The 22328-nt window shown below is 35.8% G+C and overlaps 1 protein-coding gene across 1 annotated transcript in view; it reads right to left on the bottom strand.

Annotated features, from left to right (window-relative positions):
* The window catches only part of LOC131991617 (serine/threonine-protein kinase D3-like), a 54165-nt gene extending 34910 nt beyond the window's left edge, over nt 1-19255 (bottom strand). The window contains exons 1-2 of the mRNA XM_059357082.1: nt 18943-19255; nt 15742-16362 (exon numbers count right to left, since the gene is read on the bottom strand). Coding sequence (XP_059213065.1) covers nt 15742-16038 — 297 coding nt within the window. The 5' untranslated portion in view covers nt 16039-16362; nt 18943-19255. The remainder of the gene's footprint in view (nt 1-15741; nt 16363-18942) is intronic.
* Between the last annotated feature and the right edge of the window lie 3073 nt (nt 19256-22328).

The following is a 22328-nucleotide window of genomic DNA, read 5'->3' as shown; positions in this document are numbered from 1 at the left end:
AAACGGCTGTTTCAGGCTGTGCCAAATATATTCTATGGGTTAAAATAATAATAAAACTGAAAGTATAAAGTGAAAAATGGAGGAAGGGACGATCAAGTGCACCAGAAGTCAACATATTCTGGTTCCTGCTGCAGGTCAGAGTGGGAATAAAAACCCAGAGTGCTGCAGAAATTCACATTTTATAACAGTTTTTTGTTAGATATCTTGCTCTTCAGCTAATATTTTACATGCATATCTACATGCAACACGTCTAGAATGATCTTTACTGTTTATATTTTATGCTACAAACTTTAAAATATGACTTTTGCATTGTTTATATTTTTGATTTGCACCTTTTTGTTACGTTTTTATATTTGCACTCTACATTGGCACTCACTCACCCATTTTGTTTTGCATCTGGTGCAAAAACACTTAAAGTTTTATTACATCTTATCAACCCTTTTGTTTTACATATTATTTATTCTTTGTTTTGTTTTTTCTTTCTGTTGAATTCTTGCAAAGACAACTTTCAGCTCAGCTTTCAGCTTTTTGTGCTCGATTTAAGGTCATTAAAAAGATTAAATCATTTTTTAAAAAGGCCTAAAATGTGTGAGAAAAGGCAAAAACTTTTTCTATTTTGATTAAATTTGATGATTAAAAGTTGTTTTAGATGTATTATATACACCAAAAAAATGTTTTTAACTCAAATTAGAAACTAAAATGTGCATACATGAACCAACTAGTGCATCTACTTTCATGACGTGGTGATCAGTGTTTGTTGGTGGAGTGTGTGTACTGAATACTGGGTTCAGTCATCTCTGCAGCCTGCAGACAGACAGGCAGACAGACAGATAGATAGATGGAGAGACAGACAGACAGACAGATAGAGAGACAGACAGGCAGGTGAAGCAGCTTCCTGCTCTGTGTTAGCAGGATGTTAGCAGCCTGCAGGTAGCGTGCAGCAGCGTGGATCCTGCAGCGAGCAGCGACAGCAGGAAACTCAACGACAGGTGACGAAGCAGAAGCTGCACACACACACACACACACACACACACACACACACACACACACACACACACACACAATCATTATCATGTAACCTTTAACCTTTAAAACAAAGTCTGAAATCTCAAAAAAGCCTTTAAAGAAGTGAGGACCGGCCGAAATGTTCTCACTTTGTAAAAATGTCCTCATTCTGTTGGTTAAAAACATTTCCTCATATATGTATGAAGAACAAGAACACACACACACACACACACACACACACACACACACACACACACACACACATTCTTCTACTTCTATCTTTATGAGGACCCTCATTGGAACAGTGAATTCCCCTGCAAGGTTATAATAGTTTTGAATTTTTCATTAGTTTTAGTTTTAATTTCGTTGTGAATTTTTGTTTTCAAATTCAGTTAGTTTTAATTAGTTCTTTCCTAATTTTAGTTAAGTATTTATTTTTTGAAATGCTTTAGTTTTAGTTTAGTTTTTATTAGTTGTAGTTTTTTGTAATGGGGTATTTGTTGGGTGGGAGATTAAAAGAGGTCACAGTAAATTTTGCCTTTATTTCCTTTGTCTGATCCATCTTCATTATGTATGAAAAAAGTTGACAAAGACGAAAACGAAGGACATTTTCACTATAATTTTAGTTAGTTTTCTAACCACACAATACAGTTTCAGTTAATTGTCATTATCATGTAACCTTTAACCCTTAAAACAAAGTCTGAAATCTCAAAAAAAGCACTTAAAGAAGTGAGGACCGGCCAAAATGTCCTCACTCTGTTAGTTAAAAATGTGTTGTGGTCCTCACTATGTAGGAAGTACAAGTACACACACACACACACACACACACACACACACACAGAAACAATGTCTGTCATGAATTATGGCTGAGTCTTGTCACTGACACCCAGCAGTCATTAGCCACGTGGCTACACATCACCGCTCCAGTACATAGACAGTGACAGACAGGAACACGGAGAACGTTCTGATCTGGAGAACGTTCTCTGGGTCCTGATGCTTGTTGATGCCAGAGGTCAGAGGTCAGAGAGAATGGAGACTCTAATAACCTCTGTTACAAAGTGGACCATCTTCTGAAGGACACCACACCGTGTCACAAAGCTCAAACCATCTACAACTGGTTTCTATAACATGACAATAAGTCCACTGGCCTCCACAGCAACCAGATCTCAGTCCAACAGACCTTTGGGACGTGGTGGAACGAAGATTTGCATCATGGACGTCACGTCTAACCGACAAATCAGCAGCAGCTGTGTGATGCTATCAGATCAATATGGAGCAAAACCTGAGGAATGTTTCCAGCAGTTTGTTGAATCTAGACCACGAAGAATTAAAGCAGTTCTGAAGGTAAAAGGTGTCCAACATGGTACTAGCAGGGTGTACCTAATGTTCTGGTCAGTGAGTGTTTATACAGCTCTGGAAAAAATAAGAGACCACAGCAAAATGATCAGTTTAGCTGGTTTTACTATTTATAGGGATGTGTTTGAGTAAAATGAACATTTTTTGTTTCAGTCTATTTAGTGCATTTCTGTCATATTTGAAATTAAAATATGGCCATTTGGAGCAGTAGTTCCCAACCTTTCTCTTGAGGGACCCACATTTTTACCATTGTAAACTTTTGTGTGCCCACCTCCATTGCTTCTATGAAACCAAACTCAAAGTGACTTTCATGGTACCCTCTCTTTTTCTTTTTGAGAAATTCAGCATTTTCGTTTCCCTGACGCTTCGCCATTTTTCCATTAGCTCTGTGTTTCTGTTGCTAGGTGACGTTACCTCTGTATATACTGCAGGAGGGACGTAACCAGGGCTGCAACTAACGATTATTTTCATTATGGACTAATCTGTCGATTATTTAAACGATTAATCGATTAGGTGTTTGGTCAATAAAATGTATAAAAATATCAATCAGTGTTTCCCAAACCACAAGATGACGTCCTCAAATCTCTTTTTTTGTCCACAAAACAAAGAGATATTCAGTTTATTGTCATAAAGGAACAAAAGAAACCCCAGAAATATTCACATTGAAGAAGCTGAAATCAGAGAATTTGGACTTATTGTCTTTAAAAAACTGCTCAAACCAATTATTCGGTTATCAAAATCGTCGACGATTAATTTAATAATCAATTATTGTTCGATAAATTGAATAATTGTTGCATCTCTAGATGTTACACATGTCCTTATTCTCACCATATAGCCTTTATTTTTAAACTTTTCTATAGTGACTTTTTTATTTAAATAAATAAATAACCGTTTAATGTAGCCCTTATTTAGTTGTTTTTGTCCCACTAATGAATTAAATGCTGACTCATCTATATTTAACACATTAGATTTATTACATCCCTTAAAATCAAGAGGGCTTCACGACCCCCCGTGGATCTTTCCCCCTGATTTAGAGCATTTATTGGCAGAAAATGACATCTGGTCAAAATAACAAAAAGAAAAGAGTGTTTTCAGACCTTGAATATGCAAAGAAAACATGTTCATATTCATTTTTAAACAACACAACACCAATATTTTAACTAAGAAGGAGTTTAGAAATCATTATTGGTGGAATAATCTCAATCTTTATTCACAGCTGTGGTTTTAGTGTTGGAATCGAAGAGTGGTCTCTTCATTTTTTCCAGAGCTGTACATGTATATGTATATGTGTGTGTGTGTGTGTGTGTGTGTGTGTGTGTGTGTGTGTGTGTGTGTGTGTATATGTATATGTGTGTGTGTGTCTCTAGGACAAACAGTCCTGTGTGTGTCGTCTCGTTCTGCAGCAGTTATGAAACCACGCCTGAGCAGGAAGCAGGAAAATCCTCCACGAGGACCGGATCGAGGTCTGACCCAGAAGTGAAAACACTTCTGTTCAGCTGACCGTGACCGTGACGACGCACCCCGGCGCCGTCCAATCAGGTCGCAGCGAGCCGCGTTTCTCTGAGGTGAGCAGAGGAACGCAGCAAGAGTCCCGTTAATGGACAAGAGTGTGTGTTTAATACACACTGATCCCCTCTTTATGGTTAATCCTCCATCAACCGGGCTTAGCCTCCACACACACACACACACACACACACACACACACACACACATGCTCATACACATACACACACACACACACACACACACACATATATACAATCCCTCTCACATTCTCCGCCTGCCTCACCAAACTGAAGCCACATTTCTGACGACCCCACAGTCTCGTTGTGGTCACAGAGGCCAAAACCTCCAGGCCCTGTCATGACCTTTGACCCCGCTGCAGGACCAGGACCAAGAGCAAGGGGGGGTGGGGGGGGTCTCTCTAACTCAGACCATGTTCCTGTGGAGCCTGGGGGCGGAGGAGCGGTATCCATCACCTCCTAATCTGTGCAGCACTCATGCCATCAGGGAGACTAAGTGTTCATGGAGACCAATAATCCTGCTTCTAAAAGGGAACACAGCGCACACACACACACACACACACACACACACACACACACACACCAAAAGTCTGCAAATAGTCTGCAGACATGCCGGCTATACTTTCTGTGAAAAGTTTCTCTGTGCTCACCATCAATGTACGAAGATAACTGCATAAAGCGTTGGAGGCAGGGCCCTGTTCATTCCTATGAAAGTTGCTCAATGAAGCCATAAAAGGTTAATTTCCATGTATGAAATTACCGGGATCAACACAAGACATGTTTGAGTTGTTCCCACTTCTAGTCATGATTGTGCTGATTCCACAGAGCTGCAGGACTTATAGATGGCTGTTTACACAGAGCAGAGGGGAGAGGACAGGAGAGGCTGTTTACACAGAGCAGAGGGGAGAGGACAGGAGAGGCTGTTTACACAGAGCAGAGGGGAGAGGACAGGAGAGGCTGTTTACACAGAGCAGAGAGGAGAGGACAGGAGAGGCTGTTTACACAGAGCAGAGAGGAGAGGACAGGAGAGGCTGTTTACACAGAGCAGAGAGGAGAGGACAGGAGAGGCTGTTTACACAGAGCAGAGGGGAGAGGACAGGAGAGGCTGTTTACACAGAGCAGAGAGGAGAGGACAGGAGAGGCTGTTTACACAGAGCTGAGGGGAGAGGACAGGAGAGGCTGTTTACACAGAGCTGAGGGGAGAGGACAGGAGAGGCTGTTTACACAGAGCAGAGAGGACAATACTTCAATATGTAGAATATGTGGAGAATTTTTTTTCTGATATTTGTGACACTTGTGGGCACTTATACTAATGGGGTTAATGGGATTTATATACAAACTATTTTCCATTAGATACATTCAACTTGCATTTTCTCTTTTTTTTCTGATTTCTGTCATTCTAACTGTGTTATTCTGCACACAAAGACATGTTTGAGTTGTTCCCACTTCTAGCCATGATTGTGCTGATTCCACAGAGCTGCAGGACTCATAGATTTATATAGATTTATATATTACAGTGAAACACAACGCCAAAGTGAGTAAAATGTGACAGGAGCAGAAAGAGGTTCAGAGAGTTAAATTAAACATGATTTAATATCACACACAAGCCATTTATTCTGTATATATTGTCTTAATATTATCATTACCTGTACTTATATTTGCACTCAATATTTTTGTTCCTACTTTATATATCTTAGTGTATTCATACGTACACTTTAGTGTTTATTTGATTAATTATATACAGAAAAAACATGATGAGACCACCCTTGTTTTCTTCAATTTCTTGTTAATTTTAATGCCTGGTTCAACTAAAGGTACATTTGTTTGGACAAATATAATGATAACTACAAAAATAGCTGATAAGAGTTAATTTAAGAGCTGATATCTAGACATTTAACATGGTTTTATTGATAATAACCAAAATAATTAACAAGAAAACCATGGAAAATGTCTAGATATCAGCTCTTAAATTAAACCATAGGTCCTTTTTAAATAATTTTGTGTATTTTTTCTGTCATTTTGTGTCTTTTTTTTGGTCATTTTGTGTCTTTTTTTTAATTATTATTATTTTTCTGTCATTTTGTGTCTTTTTTATTTATTTATTTTTTAGCAATTTTGTGTCTTTTTTTTTGTAATTTTGTGTCTTTTTTGTGTCATTTTGATACTGCCTCCAGGTAATTCAAGTTTGAGACCCCTGAATTATCAGCTATTTTTGTTGTTATCATTATATTTGTCCAAACAAATTAGTTGTACCAGACATTAAAACGAACAAGAAATTGAAGAAAACAAGGCTGGTCTAATCATTTTTTCCATGACTGTATAAATTTATCTGCACTTTACTGCTTTTTGTGCACTTCTGGTTCGATGCAGAACTGTATTTCGTCGTCTCAGCACTTAAAGTTAAGTTGAATCTAATCCATTGTTATTAAAAGTATCAAATAATGAAGATTTATTCTGATACAGACGGACCAACGGGAGCTTATCACTGATGTGAAACGAGAGGAGCAGCAGCAGATAAAAGCAGCTGCCGTCTTCCGCCGCTAAGAGCCTTTCAGCTCCAATAAAACTCTCCAACTCTTCAAATGAACGCCAGCAATCAGCCTGCAGGGACGCACGGCGCTAAAAGGACCTGATGGGAAACACGGAGGTAAACAGCCGCGTGCGTCTGATTTCCCTGCATCCGCTCGCTCCGTCACCTCCACCAGGAAACAACAGGAAGCAGCAACCAGTGGGTCAAGGTTGTCAGAGCGAGTGGGAGGCTCATTCATCCAGCGCTTAAAAGGACTGGAGACACACACACACACACACACACACACAGTACAGTAATTGCTTTAAAGGTCGTGAAAAATCACTCACTTTATATTCAAACAATAAAAATAGAAAAAACCTCCATTCAGTGTTTTATTTGGACGTCCAAACAATAAATGGAGTCTCAACAATTTATGGCCTCCATTTAATTTTGTGAACCTCCATTTAGGAATTAATGTCCTGCAATTAATTTAATTGTTTCTCTTCAATTAATAATTTCTGCCCCAAACATGCTGAAGCGCCCTTTTATTTAAGCCTTCATATAACGACACCGCAATAAATGAATAAATAATTAATTGATAAATTATTAATAAAATCTTGTTTTGTTTATAACTAGGATCTTTTTTGGTATCAAAACAACAATGAAAAATAAATAATGAATTAATATTATTTTTTCAAAACAACTAAAAAAAGCCACATAAAACCACCAACAAATAATGAATATAAAAAATAAATAATTAAATAAAACTGCAACAAAAAAACAAACTAACAACTATATCAAAACGACTTTAAAAAATGTTATATTATATATTAAATCCACTTTAAATAACTTTAAAATAATATATGTATATATATATATATATATATATATATATATATATATATAGTAAATTATAGAAATAAATACATTTCTGTTTTTGCTTTTTGCTTTTATATATATATATATATAATTTTGTCTTAAATCAACTTAATAAAACAGAAGACTGGGCTCTTTATGGAAATCAACAAAGGAAAGTAAAAAGCAAGTGGTTATAAAAGCAAAAAGCAAAAACAGAAATGTATTTGTTTCTATAATTTACAACAGAAAGTTGTGTCTATTAGTGCTGCAGCTAATAATTATTATTACTTATTTTAGATATCAAGTATTCTAACAATTATTCCATCCATCAATCGAGTAATTTGATAAGGGAGGACAGAACACTAAGGGTTAAAATACATAAAAATTTAAAAGGATCTCACACACACACACACACACACACACACACACACACACACACCAAAGTGTTTTATGTTCTACATCTGTCACTGTGACCACAACAACATCCTCCCTCCTCAGATACCTCACCATGTGTGTGTGTGTGTGTGTGTGTGTGTGTGTGTGTGTGTGTGTGTGTGTGTGTGTGTGTGTGTGTGTGTTAGAGTGACCTCAGTGTTTCCTCTGGATTCATTCAGCAGCAGATCGACCACACACACAAAAACTTTCTCAGCCTGTGAGGCTCAAAGTGACTGAAGCTGACTGAGATTTGATTCTGTTTTATTGATGAACTTTATCAATCAATCAATCAGTCAGTTAGTGAGAAATTCTACAAAATACTAAAAGAGAACTACAGACAAACTTTTAGTGAGATCATGTTGTAAGATCTCTGGTAAAATAAAGTGCTGCAGGCGTCAGTTTAACTAGAAGTTGGAGATAAAAGAGGGAACCAAAACTAAAAACACATCTGCTGCTGAAGAAACCACAGAGGAAGAACTCAAACTGCTCTAAAGACTCCAGCTGAACACACATCCACCCCGTTATACTACACCTCCGCTACAACTCTCTGTCTTTACTGAGAAATAAATAAAATAAAAAACTTCCCAACAAGTCTGACATGTACCCAGGAAACATTAAGGTAAAGTTAAAGCAGAAATGTGTGAATTATACGGTTACAAACACTAATATTACATAGATTTAAGTCGTTTTTTCTTATTTTATATTCATATTTTAACAGTGCTTTTTAACTGAACATAATGTTTTTCTTAAATGTGAAAACTATGAGAGCAATTAAATATTTAATTGAGTATAAAGTATGAGTTTAAAGGGTTTGGAAGAAACTTTTATTGTTGTTTAACTGTTTGTTAAGCTGAATTCATTATTTTTAAGTGGAAAACTGATTATGTGAAAATGAAAAAAGTGGGAAAAAAATCTAAATCTAAATGTGTATAAAAATTATAAAAAGAATTGGTTAAAAAAAAATCAATACAGAAGTTTAAATACAGGGATATAAAAAATGTATTTATAAAAAATCAGATTAATTTATCAAATATTTTAGAAAATAAATAAGATTGATTAATTATATATATATATGGAAAAGAAAACAGGTTATAAAACATGAGGTAAAAATATCATAAAATATGAAATTAAACCTTTTTTTAATTGTGGAAAATGTAATAAATGTAATAATAATACATTTAGGGTAGATGGGTGTAAAATAATAATGAAAGCATCATAAAAAGTAATAAATCTTTAAAGGTACAGGTAAACAGGTTGAAAAACAGGAGGTAAAATTATCATAAAATTAGAAATTAAAGCTTTTTATAATTATTCACCTTATTATAAGACAGTAATAAAGACTAATTATTTAAAAAATAATAATTGTGAGTGACAATAAGATGTAAAAGTAAAAGAACTGAACGGTTATTGTAGAAAGTGTCACTGACCTCAGAGGTCACATGGTCGACCACAGACAGACAGCCGCCAAAACCACACACACACACACACACACACACACACACACACACACACACACACACACACACACACACACAGAATGTGTGAGAAATAAAGTGATTTCTGAGAAGTGTTTTTTTAGCGTACTGTCCCTTTAAGACACCTGCTGACCTGTTTAATGTGATAATCTGGATGCAAATACTCGTCAGACATCCTGGTTAGATTGAAGCCGTCAGAGGAGAAAAGTAAAGGTTAAACTGGGATCGATTTCCTGTTTCTCTTCAGATGACATCAGCCAGACGGAAACTAAGTCACTTCCTGTTTCTTATCAGAGCTGCAGGTACGGCCGCCGCAGGTGACGGAGGGGATTTCTGATTAAATGTTCAGTTTATCACAAACAGAATCAGATCTAATCGTTCAATAGAATTTCACCGGTGGATCTCGGTGGTTTTTTTCGTGCGGAGGCCAGATACAGAACTCTGTAGTGAGAGAGGAAGAGGACATAGATGTGATTTCCTTTTTTAGACACTTTTTATGTGTTATATCGTTACGGTTTTTACTTTAGAGCAGGGGTCTCAAACTCAAATTACCTGGGGGCACCTGGGGGCAGTATCAAAATGACCAAAAGAAGACACAAAATTACTAAAAAAGACACAAAATGATCATAAAAAGATACAAAATGACTGAAAAAAAAAATAAATTACTCAAAAAAGACACAAAATTACCAAAAAAGACACAAAATTACAAAAAAAAGACACAAAATGACCAAAAACAGACACAAAAGGACTGAAAAAAACAGTAAATTACTTTAAAAAGACACTAAATTACCAAAAAAAAGATGCTAAATTACTAAAAAAAGACACTAAATTACCAAAAAAAGATGCTAAATTACCAAAAAAAGACACAAAATTACTAAAAAAAAGACACAAAATGACCAAAAAACGACACAAAATTACTGAAAAAACACTAAATTACTTTTTAAAAAAGACACAAAATAACAAAAAAAAAGACACAAAATTACAAAAAAAGTAATTAAAGGGACCTTCCTCACACAGCACGGTAAAGTGGCATTCATATAAAACTCACATTAAACTTTCATATCAAGGTGGGGGCCACAAAATATCGTCACGAGGGCCGCAATTGGCCCGCGGGCCGCGAGTTTGAGACCCATGTTTTAGAGGGATTTGAACAGGAACAAAATGACCTCTCCCAAATTAAAAATGTTTTGTAGATTAATATTTAGTCGTTCTCCCAACATGTGACCTTTGACAGTTTGTCTCAGTGAGAGCAGGAAACAGAACTTAACGAGATAAAAAGCTTTTTTTTTAAATATAAAAACCATTTAGCTTCAGACAGCAGCTGCATGAGGCGTTCAGGGTCGACTGGGAACTTTGTTTCTAATGAGTTGAAGAAGTTAAGCCGGATTTTAAAAAGTTAAAAGAGACGAGAGAGAAGCGGACAGATGTCGTTAATGGATGTTAATTTAACGTCTTACATAAAATAAATTTAATAGGCGGATTAAAGTTTTAGTTTTTTAATCACCTATAAAAACCCAAAACTCCACCTGCACAGGTCATATTTTTCCTGAATTTAAATCTATTTAATTGTCCATTTCTTCTTTTTTATTTCTCACTATTTCTCTGTAGTTGTTGATAGAAGTTTTATCTTATCTGGCTGTTTGAAAAACATCCCAATCAATACACAAACACATATTTTACACATGAGAAAATAAGAAACAAGTTTAATAAATGAGTCAAAAACCGCATTATTGCATTATTTCGTTTTTTCACTGATTGTGCAATAAACGTCAGCTGATAAATCATCTGTTTTATTAATTTCTCAACCCACATAAAGGATGTTTTCATTACTTATTATATGAATCAGCCTTTTAGACTTTCGGCTTCAAAAAGAATAATGAAATATTGTTTTTATTCTAAGTTTATGACTAAAGAATTGATAATCTTACTTAGTGTTTAATTCTAAATAACAGTTGTAAATGTGCTAAAAACAAATCCAGAAAAGTTGGAATTAAAACAGTTAATTTATGATGCATATATTCCACTTTATTTATTCATTTTTTTCTTTCAGTTCATGAACAAACTGATTATTTTCCCCTCATTTCCTTTTGATAAAAGCAACATTATCAACCGACAAATAAACGCCTTAATATATGCACCGAAACACAATCTGATTAGTCCAATATGTAAATGAATAGAAGTCAAATTATCACATATATGAATGTATAAAAACACAGACCACATCTCTCTGTCTCTCTCTCTCTCCTGTCCTTGGTAACCGTGGAAACCAGCGGTCGCCGGGACGACAGAGAGACGAAGCCGCTTTTATGGTTTAAATGGTTTCAGTCATAATAACTCTGACTACTTACAGTCTTTCACACCATTTACTTTAAATTACAGAAAGTTGAAGAAAATCTATTTAAGGATTTGAAGTTTTAAAGGAGAATAAATGTTTTTCTTTAGATAATAAAATGTTTTATAGGTTCCCAAAATGTGAAATCTGAGTCACATCAATCCACTTTTTGTAGATTTGTATAATTATAATGTTGAAAATATGCAAATTTGAAGACAAATAAAATAAAGATTTAAAAGATATGACAACACAATATTTAATTCATCTTATCTAGCTTAAATATTTAAAATTTTATCTTTACAGAGTCAAGAAAAATCTGTTTTGAGTGAAAACAGAGCCTCAGAGTCAATGTGTGTGTGTGTGTGTGTGTGTGTGTGTGTGTGTGTGTGTGTGTGTGTGGTAGCAGCAATGGGGGTGTTGAGGAAGGAGGGAAGTTCCCCTCCCCTGTAGGTCGCCACACTGACCACACACACACACACACACACACACACACACACACACACACACACACACACACACACACACACACACACAGTGGAGGTAGCAGCGGCAGTAAAGCCGACCTGAAGACAAACAGTCGGACCTCGCAGCTCCGTGATGTGGACACAAAAGCAGGAAATAGAAAATTCCAGTGATGATGTCACTTTGTAGGCAAACCAGTCTGGAACCCAATTCCACCAGCAAGACCTACTGGAGGGTCCTGGTCTGGGTTTTAGATCAGTTAACCCTCTGAACCCCAACACGCCCTAGTAGTAGTAGTTCCAGGCTGCTTTTTGCTGTTTTCACATTTTCCTCTCTGTGTCCTTGTATTTCACTGTAATATATAAAATCTATATACATCTATGAGTCCTGCAGCTCTGTGGAATCAGCACAATCATGGCTAGAAGTGGAAACAACTCAAATATGTCTTTGTGCAGAATAACACAGTTAGAATGACAGAAATCAGGGAAAAGAAGAAAAAAGACAAGTTGAATCACTTTTCCGAGTGTCAAGAATGTTAACAAAATAACCGAAAAAAGATGTAAAAAGACACAAAACAACCAAGAAGACCAAAAAAAGAAACAAATGAACCAAAAAATACCAAAATAAGACATAAAATCACCAGAAAAAGACAGAAAATACCAAAATAAGACATAAAATCACCAGAAAAAGACACAAAATTACCCCAAAAAGATGTAAAATTACCAAAAAAGGGACACAAAATAACAATAACATCAAATGACCAACAAAAAGAGAGTTTTCTCCACATATTGTCCTTTTGAAGTATTATCATGTTTCCAGCCTCTCCTGTCCTCTCCTCTCTGCTCTGTGTAAACAGTTTTTAACAGGATCTGGTTTATTTTAAATGACACATGAAGAATAAAGACATTCTGACACTAATATCAACATTTAAGAAGTTTTGGTCACTTTTTCAAATGGAAACTTTCGTAACAAGGACTGTCGGAAAGTTCAAACTCCAACGATAATGCCTGTTTTCATGGGTTCTTTCTATGATAAACTTTGTATTTTTGGCAACTTATTAAAGTACTTTTCAAACCTACCAGTGCTCTTTGGGGTTTCGGGGTTCTAATAAGAGATAAATAGCGATATATTCCTCATAACACAACCAAAAATCATCTGTCACTGCACAAAGCAGTGGTAGAGAGTAAGTTCATTTACAAATTTCAGATATTTTATTTATTCCTTTTAATCATCATTAATCATACTTCTACTCTGGAGAAACCACTTCAGTGGCTGATAGCGACTTTTTAATGAAACTTTGCTCTGAAAAACACATATAATAAGTTTATAGAATACAACATATTGCAGCATTTCCTCAAGATGCAATTTGTTGCAACTTTTCCACCTTTTCCACTTGAGCCAAATTTCTAAATTACCGCATTTCCACCAGGGTTTTTTATGCAAGAAATTTAAAAAAGCATAAAAACCTACAGTTACAGAGTGAGAAAAAATAAATCAAATTTATAAATTAAAAGTTTTGATGCATCTGGATGCATCAAAAATGGTTTTATAACCTTAACGAAGGCATTTTCACCTGCCAGGTTTATCAATCAGACAGTTATCGTACTCTGTGAGAACAGAGAGCAACAAACTGACCACCTTCCTCCTCCTCCTGCTCCTCCTCCTGCTCCTCCTCCTCCTGCTCCTCCAACACAACATACAGCTGTGAAACAGGAAGTGAGGAGCGTTGACACAGCAACAACAACCACAAAGAGACATTCCCTTTGAAAAGACTTTTCCTCGGGCGGAGACCAGAGACCACCAGCCAAATATCTAAATATCCAAATGACAAAACTCAACCAACCAACCAATCAACCATCCAACCAACCAACCAACCAACCAACCATCCAACCAACCAACCAACCATCCAACCAACCAACCAACCAACCAACCAACCAACCAACCAACCATCCAACCAACCATCCAACCAACCAACCATCCAACCAACCATCCAACCAACCAACCAACCAACCATCCAACCAACCGTCCAACCATCCAACCATCCAACCAACCATCCAACCAACCAACCAACCAACCAACCAACCATCCAACCAACCAACCATCCAACCAACCAACCAACCAACCAACCAACCAACCAACCAACCAACCAACCAACCATCCAACCAACCATCCAACCAACCAGTTAATGGCTGCAGAGCAACAACAGGGAGAAGAAGTTCATCATCAGGTTGAAAAACAGGTGAAAACATCTGGTTTGCTGCAAAAAATGTGTGTGCGAGTTGTTGGAAATGCATGTGGAGCAGCAGACACAGGTGGTGCGTTCAGTGTGAGCGGTAAAAACCAGTAGATGGTGAGAGATAAAGAGAGATAAAGAGCAGCAGAGAGTGGAGGGCGGATGCCTGAACTCATGTGAAATCTGTTCTGTTGAGAAGGAAAAGTTACAGCAGCTTTAATGAAACTAAAATCAGCTTTAATGAAACTAGAATCAGCTTTAATGAAACTAGAATCAGCTGGTGGGCCTGAATCTGAACCAGACAGACGACTAAATACTGATGTTTCTGTAGGTGAACAATTGAAGCTGTTGGGCTATAAACCAGACTGGGAACATGACATCACTAGTGGGTCTCAGCAGCTGTTTCTATTTAGACTTTGCAATTATTACTTGGAATGTAATTGTAATTTAATTCTTTAAATAGTTACTGAAAGGCAGCGGGAATACAGCTTGTTTTTGTTGTTGAACAGTGCAAATTTGTTTCTTCATCAAAATAAAACTTGAAAAATGTGTTCAGAAATACAAAACCCTCTGATTGTTGTGTTCCATTAGAATAAACTGGGTTTTTCCACTTTAAAAGGGATCTGTTACGCTGTTTTCTCTCAACTATTGATGTTCATATTATAATATGTTTTCCGAACATTAAAGCATGTAAACGGGTTCAAGTAGAAACCCAGAATACAAGTGTAAACCTGTAATTTAGCAAAATGTATCTGTGTTTAAAGTCTGACTGAGCCTTCACTACCAGATCTCCACAAATACGTTTTTTATTTGTAAATAAAATGTTTTTTCATAGAAAAGTTTGCTTTTTTTGCAGTTGTGAACACTTTTTGTAAAGCCATGATCTTGAAGTAAAAGAAGAAGAGAGCCACAAGAATTATTATCTCATAATTAAGAGATCTTTATTTTAAATGTATGATATTAGAATCCCTTTCTGTCAAAATAAATGGGAAAAAGTGGATTTCTCTTCTAATTCTGTGCAAGATATGAAATATTTTATCATTCCTATCAGGCTTTCACATGTAGACAAAATATAGAATATTTTGTAGCACGAAGGAATAAAAAGAAGATCTCACTAGTTGTGTTTCCATTAAAGTTGAAGCAAATTTTTAAATGCTGTATTAAAGAAAATGTGAATTAGTGAGTTTCCATTAACTGGTTTCCAGCGAATAAACAAAGCTGCAGTAACGTCCTTTGGTCAGCAGATGGCGGTGTAATGTGTTGCTGTAGGCTAATCCGTCAGTAAACAGGAGAAGAAGAAGAGAGAAAACAGTAGAAGATGATTCAGAAAAAGTGTTTCCTTCTCCTGTTTATAGAATTAAATATTTTTTTTAAAAAGACAAGAAAAATACCTGAAGTGAGCGTCAAAACTTTTATGCAGATTTTCTAAAGTTTTATAGTATTTTGGCTTTTCTATCAAGCTTTTCTTGTGAGAATCTTCAAAATGTGCAGAGAGATTTGTCAATGGAAAGACGACTTAAGTTGAAAGGCCTGTATAAAGTGTTTGTGCGTACCTTCTGGTCGACGATGGAGCAGACGAGCTCCCTGACGGCAGACAGCGAGTGGTCTCCGGGGTCGAGGGTCACCGTCTCCCTGGTGAGTCCGATCTGCAGCAGGAAGGAGACGCCCTGGATGGATCCTCGGGAGTTGGTGCGGCTCGGCGCCGTCAGGCTGCCGTTGGACAGCCGGCTGCAGAGCGTGGCGGGCGGGCTCGGGGACGGCGAGGGCGTGGGCGGGGCGGCGGGCTGCTGCGGCGGCGCGGGGGAGGGGCGCGGCGAGGCCAGCGGGGGGCTGCTCTCACCTGACATCATCACCTGCTACCTGGGACCACCAGGCTCTAACCACAGCCACCACACCAGTCCCAGACCAGTCCCAGACCAGTCCCAGACCAGTCCCAGACCAGTCCCACTGTTGGTGGTCAGCAGAGCGTTCTCTGGCCTCGATCACATCGCTCTCCGGTTAAATCCTGCAGGGAAGGTTTCCTCTCGCTGACGAGCATCTCTGACGTAGAAACTAACGCGATAGAAGCAGCAGCTCTCGATCCAAAAAGAGTTTTATAGAAGTTAAATCCTGCAGCAGCGATGAAACTCTGCAGATCTGAAGTTTCTCTTCACTGGTTTCACTGGAAGCTTCTGCTGAGAATAAAAGAAAGAACATCTGTTTGTTTTTTCGAGACATTTTAACTTGTAAAAATTGCATATTATACCTTTAATAGGTGACGTATTTTCAAGTCAAGTCAAAGTTTATTTATAGACATTTAAAAAGAACTGCAGTTGACCAAAGTTCTGTACAAAATACAATAAAATCATACACAAATATAGTAATAAATTGGAAAAAAAACAATGAAAACAATAAAATAATACTAAAACTACAAAAAAAAAAATCTGCAGGAACACTATTGTTACTTTTGTTTTGTTAAAATGTTGTTTGGATAATTCATGGATAATTCAATTCATTCAAGCCAGCTAAAGCAGGAAATGTAAAGATTTATATTCAGTTACATTTATTAAAGATCTGCAGTTTCTATTTACTGGTTTCACTGGAAGTTTCTGCTGAATAAAAGACACAACATTCGTTTTTTAGATTTAACTTGGATAAATTGCATATTATACCTTTAATTGATGACGTATTTTCAAGTCAAGTCAAAGTTTATTTATAGACATTTTAAAACAACTTCAGTTGACCAAAGTTCTGTACAGTTTTTAAATTCAATAACATCATACACAAATATCATAATAAATAAAAAAAAAACAATGAAAACAATAAAATAATTACTAAACTAAAAAAAAACAGAAATCTGCAGGAACACTATTGTTACTTTTGTTAAAATGTTGTTTGGTGTTTTGTTTTGTCAAAAAAATTGATCAAGAATCATATTTTCTTATATTTTTCAGGCTAATTTGGGTGAATGAAGCTATTAAAAGCAGGTATTTTTGGTTAATTACATATTTTTAAAATCAATTCGACTCATTATAATGAGATGACCTTTAATACTGCTTTATACTGTGTATTTTTGTTATCGTACTCTCCAGCTAAAGCAGGAAATTTAAAGATTTATATTCAGTTACAAGTATTAAAGATCTGCAGCTTCTTTTTACTGGTTTCACTGGAAGCTTCTGCTGAGAATAAAAGACAAAACATTCGTTTTTCTAGACATTTTCACTGGAATAAATTGCATATTATACCTTAAATTGATGACATATTGGCTCAAAAAGAGCTTATTATTGAAGTTTTAAACTACAAACTCAGTTCATATCAGACTAACGCGGCTGCAGAAGTTCAGGGAAATTTAACCTCAAATATCAATAATAAACTCGGTCAATAATCCAGCATCAGCTTCGCTCTAATGAGGCAAATAAATTAGCTTTCAGGATGAATTTAACAGGCCAATGCTTCTATATTCCTGCAGAAATTATATCACATCTTGCATATTACGACTTCAGATAATGTAAAATATAATAGCAGGCTTTTACATACAGAGTGTTTTAGTGTAAAACAATAAACAAATAAAGAAAAAAGACAAAACAAGAATTTAAGGCTTATTTTTGGTGAATGGATCCTTTAAGGAGGAGTGAAGATGTATCATGTTATCTTATGTATTAAATAATAAACAATAAAATCAAAATCAGTCATTATAATGACCATAAATGTGACTTTTTTACCATGTGACCTTTAATAGTACTGTGAACTTTATACCGTATACTCACACTCTTTATGCAACACTATTGTTATTTTTGTTTTTTGTTACTTTTATTTTGTTAAAATGTTGTTTTGTGTTTTCTATTGTCAAAAAAATGATCAACAATCATATTTTCTTATATTTTATAGGCTAATTTAGGTGAATGGAGCTATTAAAAGCAGATATTTTTCGGTTAGTTACACATTTTAAAATCAATTTGACTCATTATAATGAACATAAATGTGACTATTAAATCCTGTGACCTTTAAACTACTTTATACAGCAAATTGTTGTTATCATACTCTTTTAATCAAAAGCTAGAAGTCTGCAAGAACAGCCTATTATTGTTACTTTAGACTTGTTAAACTGCTGCAAAACATCAAACTAAAAGCTCAAATAAAAAAAAACAAGATAATGAAACATGTTTTCTCATATTTTCTTATGCTAATTAGCGGGAATAAGCAAGTTAAAGCAGATCATTTTAAGGTTTCCTGTTCAGTAACACATATTAAAATCAATTAAACTGATTATAATGAACATTAATGTGACTATTAAACCCTGTGACCTTTTAAACCAACTTTATACTGCAAATTGTTGTTATCATACTCAATGCAAAAGCTAGAAGTCTGCAGGAACAGCCTGCTATTGTTACTTTCGACTTGTTAAGCTGCTGCAAACAACAAACTAAAAGTTCAAGTAAAAGAAAAGTTAATTAAACATATTTTCTTATGCTAATTCATGTGAATAAGCCAGTTAAAGCAGATACACATAATAAAATGTATTAAACTAATTATAATGAACATAAATGTGACTTTTTTTTAACCCTGTGACCTTTAAAACTGTAAACTCTATAGCTGTAGTCATGTTTTTGCATGTTGCTCACCTGAGTTTGCAAAGAAAACCACATAAAACATGAAAATAATGATAATAATAATAATGTTTTATCTACAGCTCATCTCTGTTGGATCACATCTGTATTTTCACTCATTCTGCAGAGGAAATAAAATAACTAAAGTGTGATTAAATGAAGTTTTACCTCAGAGAACAGGGCGGAGAACAAACTGTGGAGAGAAAATGTGTAAAAGTCATCCAGCGGCTCGAACCGATCAGCGGCTGAATCCGACGAGCAGCAGCCGGGTTAGAGTGCTCTGGACCCGGCCAGCAGGCTCCGGGGCGGAGGGGTACCAGCGGGGAGAGCAAACCCGTCAGACTTTGACTCCTTGTCCCGGTTCTCTCCAAACTTTCCCCGGGCAGACAGAGAGGTCCAGACCGAGCAGATGCAGCTTCATGCGGATCTGATTATCACAGCGACCGACACACACACACACACACACACACACACACACACACACACACTAACTACAGCAGAGAGGGGAGGAGGAGCCGCGGCAGGAGGTCTCACTCTGACGGGGTTTCAGGGACCGGACAACAAGAGGCTCTGAAACAGTGGCGGTTCTAGACCAGTTTTACTGTGGGGGCCAAGGAGGGGCCAGTGTTTAATCAGAGGGGCACATTAACCCTATAAAGCCTGAACCATGAAATAATTGCCAGAAAATTCAATTTTTTTTAAAACCGAGTGCTTATTAACTTGCTGACAAATTTTAAAAAATAAATAAATTGCATATATGAATTCTAATTTGTATCATATTTGATACATCAGGTCTTTTTGTGCAATTTGTTGCTCACAGTTTGTTTTTCTTGAACTAACAAAAACATCAAACAACAAAATTTTTAACTTTTCCTTTTTCCTCAAACATGCAAAATACATTTTTTTTTTCCATATAACACAACATCAAACATCTGCTGATATGAAGTTTTTTAATGCAGCAATGACTGATCCACTCGTGGAACCTGCATATCACTTTTGCTACATCTGGTATTTTTGTGCAATTTGTTGCTCAGTTTGTTTATCTTCAACACATGTATACATCAGGTTTTTGATGATGTAGAGGTCTCAAAAATTACTGTATCTAATATGATACACTTGGCTTTATAGGGTTAACACATGAAAAAATGGCAAAGATGATATTTAAGCATTCAAAATCTTTGAATGTCTTGAAAAAGACATAAAATGACCAAAAAAAGACACAAAATGAGAAGACAGAATAACCAAAAAAAACCCCACAGAAGACATAAACATGACAAAAAAAGACACAAAATGACTAAAAAAGACACAACAGTAGACACAAAATTACCAAAAAAGACACAAATGACCAAAAAAGACACAAAATGACTTACAAAGACACGTAATGACATGAAAGGGATTCAAAAATGGACAAAATAGCCCAATAAGACTCCATAGAGTTGAAATATTATACAATTTTCACATTCTGGGTTCCTTTTGTGTACAGTGAGGTATTGTTTGAACAAAAAAAAGGTTAGAATTGTTCCATTGTTCATTGTTATAAATTGATCATTTCATTATTAATTTGACACAGGGGCCACAGCAGGGGCCAAAGGCTTCTTCACAGGGGCAGTGGCCCCTGGAGGCCCCTGTGAAGAACCGCCACTGCTCTGAAACTTAATAAAACAAGCTAGCAAAAACGTAAAAAGGAGGACTGTAAATATGTGAAAATATACACATTAAATGTACCTTACATAATGTCTGGTTATTGTTTGACCCGAATAAACAACTTAAATAGTATAAAATTTCACTTAAAGGTAGCCAGCTATCAGGAGGGTATCTTTAAAACAAACAACTAAAAAACAAAGCTAACGCAAGTTTACAGTCAGATAACACTAGCTAACAACCAGCTAACACTAGCTTACGCTCAGCTAACAACATAACCTTAAGAAACAAGGCTAACACAAGCTAATGGTTGATACTAACTTTTGCTAACACTCAGCTAACACTATCTAATGCTCAGCTAACCCAGCTTACTTGCTGAATTACTAAAGCCAATTACTTAAATAAATAATAATAATAATAAAGTGTATGTGATTTTTTTTAACACAAGCTAATGGTTAACTAGCACTCGGTTGATAGCTAAGACTCAGCTAAAATTTAAAAAAAAGTATGTGATTTTTTATCACTTGCTGATAATAATAATAATATTAATAATACATTTATTTTATATAGCACTTTTCTAGGTACTCAAAGACGCTTAACAGGTGGTAAACTAACACCCAGCTAACACTTTCTAATGGTTAGCTAACAGTTAACACTAGCTAACACTCAGATAACATTATCTGATGCTCATCTCACCCACACTTTGAATTACTAAATAAAATTACTAAAACTTCAATAAATTATTAATAAAACTGAATTTATTAACATGATACAAAACAACAGGGGTGATAGGAAATAAATTAGTTTATTGCTCTCAGTGTATGTGAGCTAACACTCAGCTTAAAGTAGCTATCCCTCTGCTAACACTAGCGAATGGTTAGCTAACACTCAGCTAACACTAACTGATGCTCAGCTAACCCAGCTTACATGCTGATTTACAAAATCAAATGACTAAAACTTAAATAAATAATATTTTAAAATATTTATGTGAATTTATCAACTTTGTTAAAACAACATTGGTGACAGGAAAAGACTAAATCAGGTTTTGTGGTACGGATCGCCTGGCGACACTCCCCACTAAGACTCAGCTTAGCTAAAACTAGCTAATAATTAGCTAACACCAAGCTAACAAAAGCTAATACTAGGCTAGCCCAATTTTACACTCAGCTAACATTTACTTTACGCTAGCTCAGCTAAATATTTGGACCAATTGTAGTATCTGTTGCTTTGGAAACATTGTTCTGAAAACATTTTGAATTTAATTTAATTCACCATAAAAAATATCTCATACTCTGCTCTATTGGTATGACCAAAATCAGAAAATGTTTGTTTCTGAGATATTTATTTTAAAACAGACACCAGCCTTTAAACAAAGAATGAATAAGAAAAATCAATAAAAAAATGAATGGCAGATAGCATTGTGTATAGGGGCAGAGTTAAACATTTTTATTAAAAAGTAAATGCAAGTTATATTTGGTGGATCTAGAGGAACTAGAGTGGAGGAATAAAGACAAATATTAACTGAGAATATTACTGGTGGCCTGTAAGAAATAAATAACGGAGAAATGGCTGAAGAGGGAGGCACCTAGTGCAGATGAATGGATTGATATTGTGTACAGCATCTTTGTAATGGAAATAATTACTTTCAATTTAAGAACACAAAAATAGATATTTATTGAAAATTGGCAAAAATGGATTACATATGTCTCTACCATAAAACCGGACTTCAGGTAATCTCAGATTGCACGATCAGAATACTTTCATTTCTTTGTACCTTTCCTTTTTTTTTTGCTTTTTTTCCCCCCCCACTTTCACGACTGGAGGTGTTTTCCAATCCCCTTTTGTACGCTTTTACTTTCCCCTTGATATTTTCTGTATTTGTCTATAGGTCTTCATGTTGATTGTTTGTTTGT

Source organism: Centropristis striata, chromosome 18 (assembly GCF_030273125.1).
Source record: "Centropristis striata isolate RG_2023a ecotype Rhode Island chromosome 18, C.striata_1.0, whole genome shotgun sequence".
NCBI classification, from domain to species: domain Eukaryota; kingdom Metazoa; phylum Chordata; class Actinopteri; order Perciformes; family Serranidae; genus Centropristis; species Centropristis striata.
The sequence above is the reverse complement of the archived record's forward strand: the minus strand, read 5'-3'. Positions and strand labels throughout refer to the sequence as shown.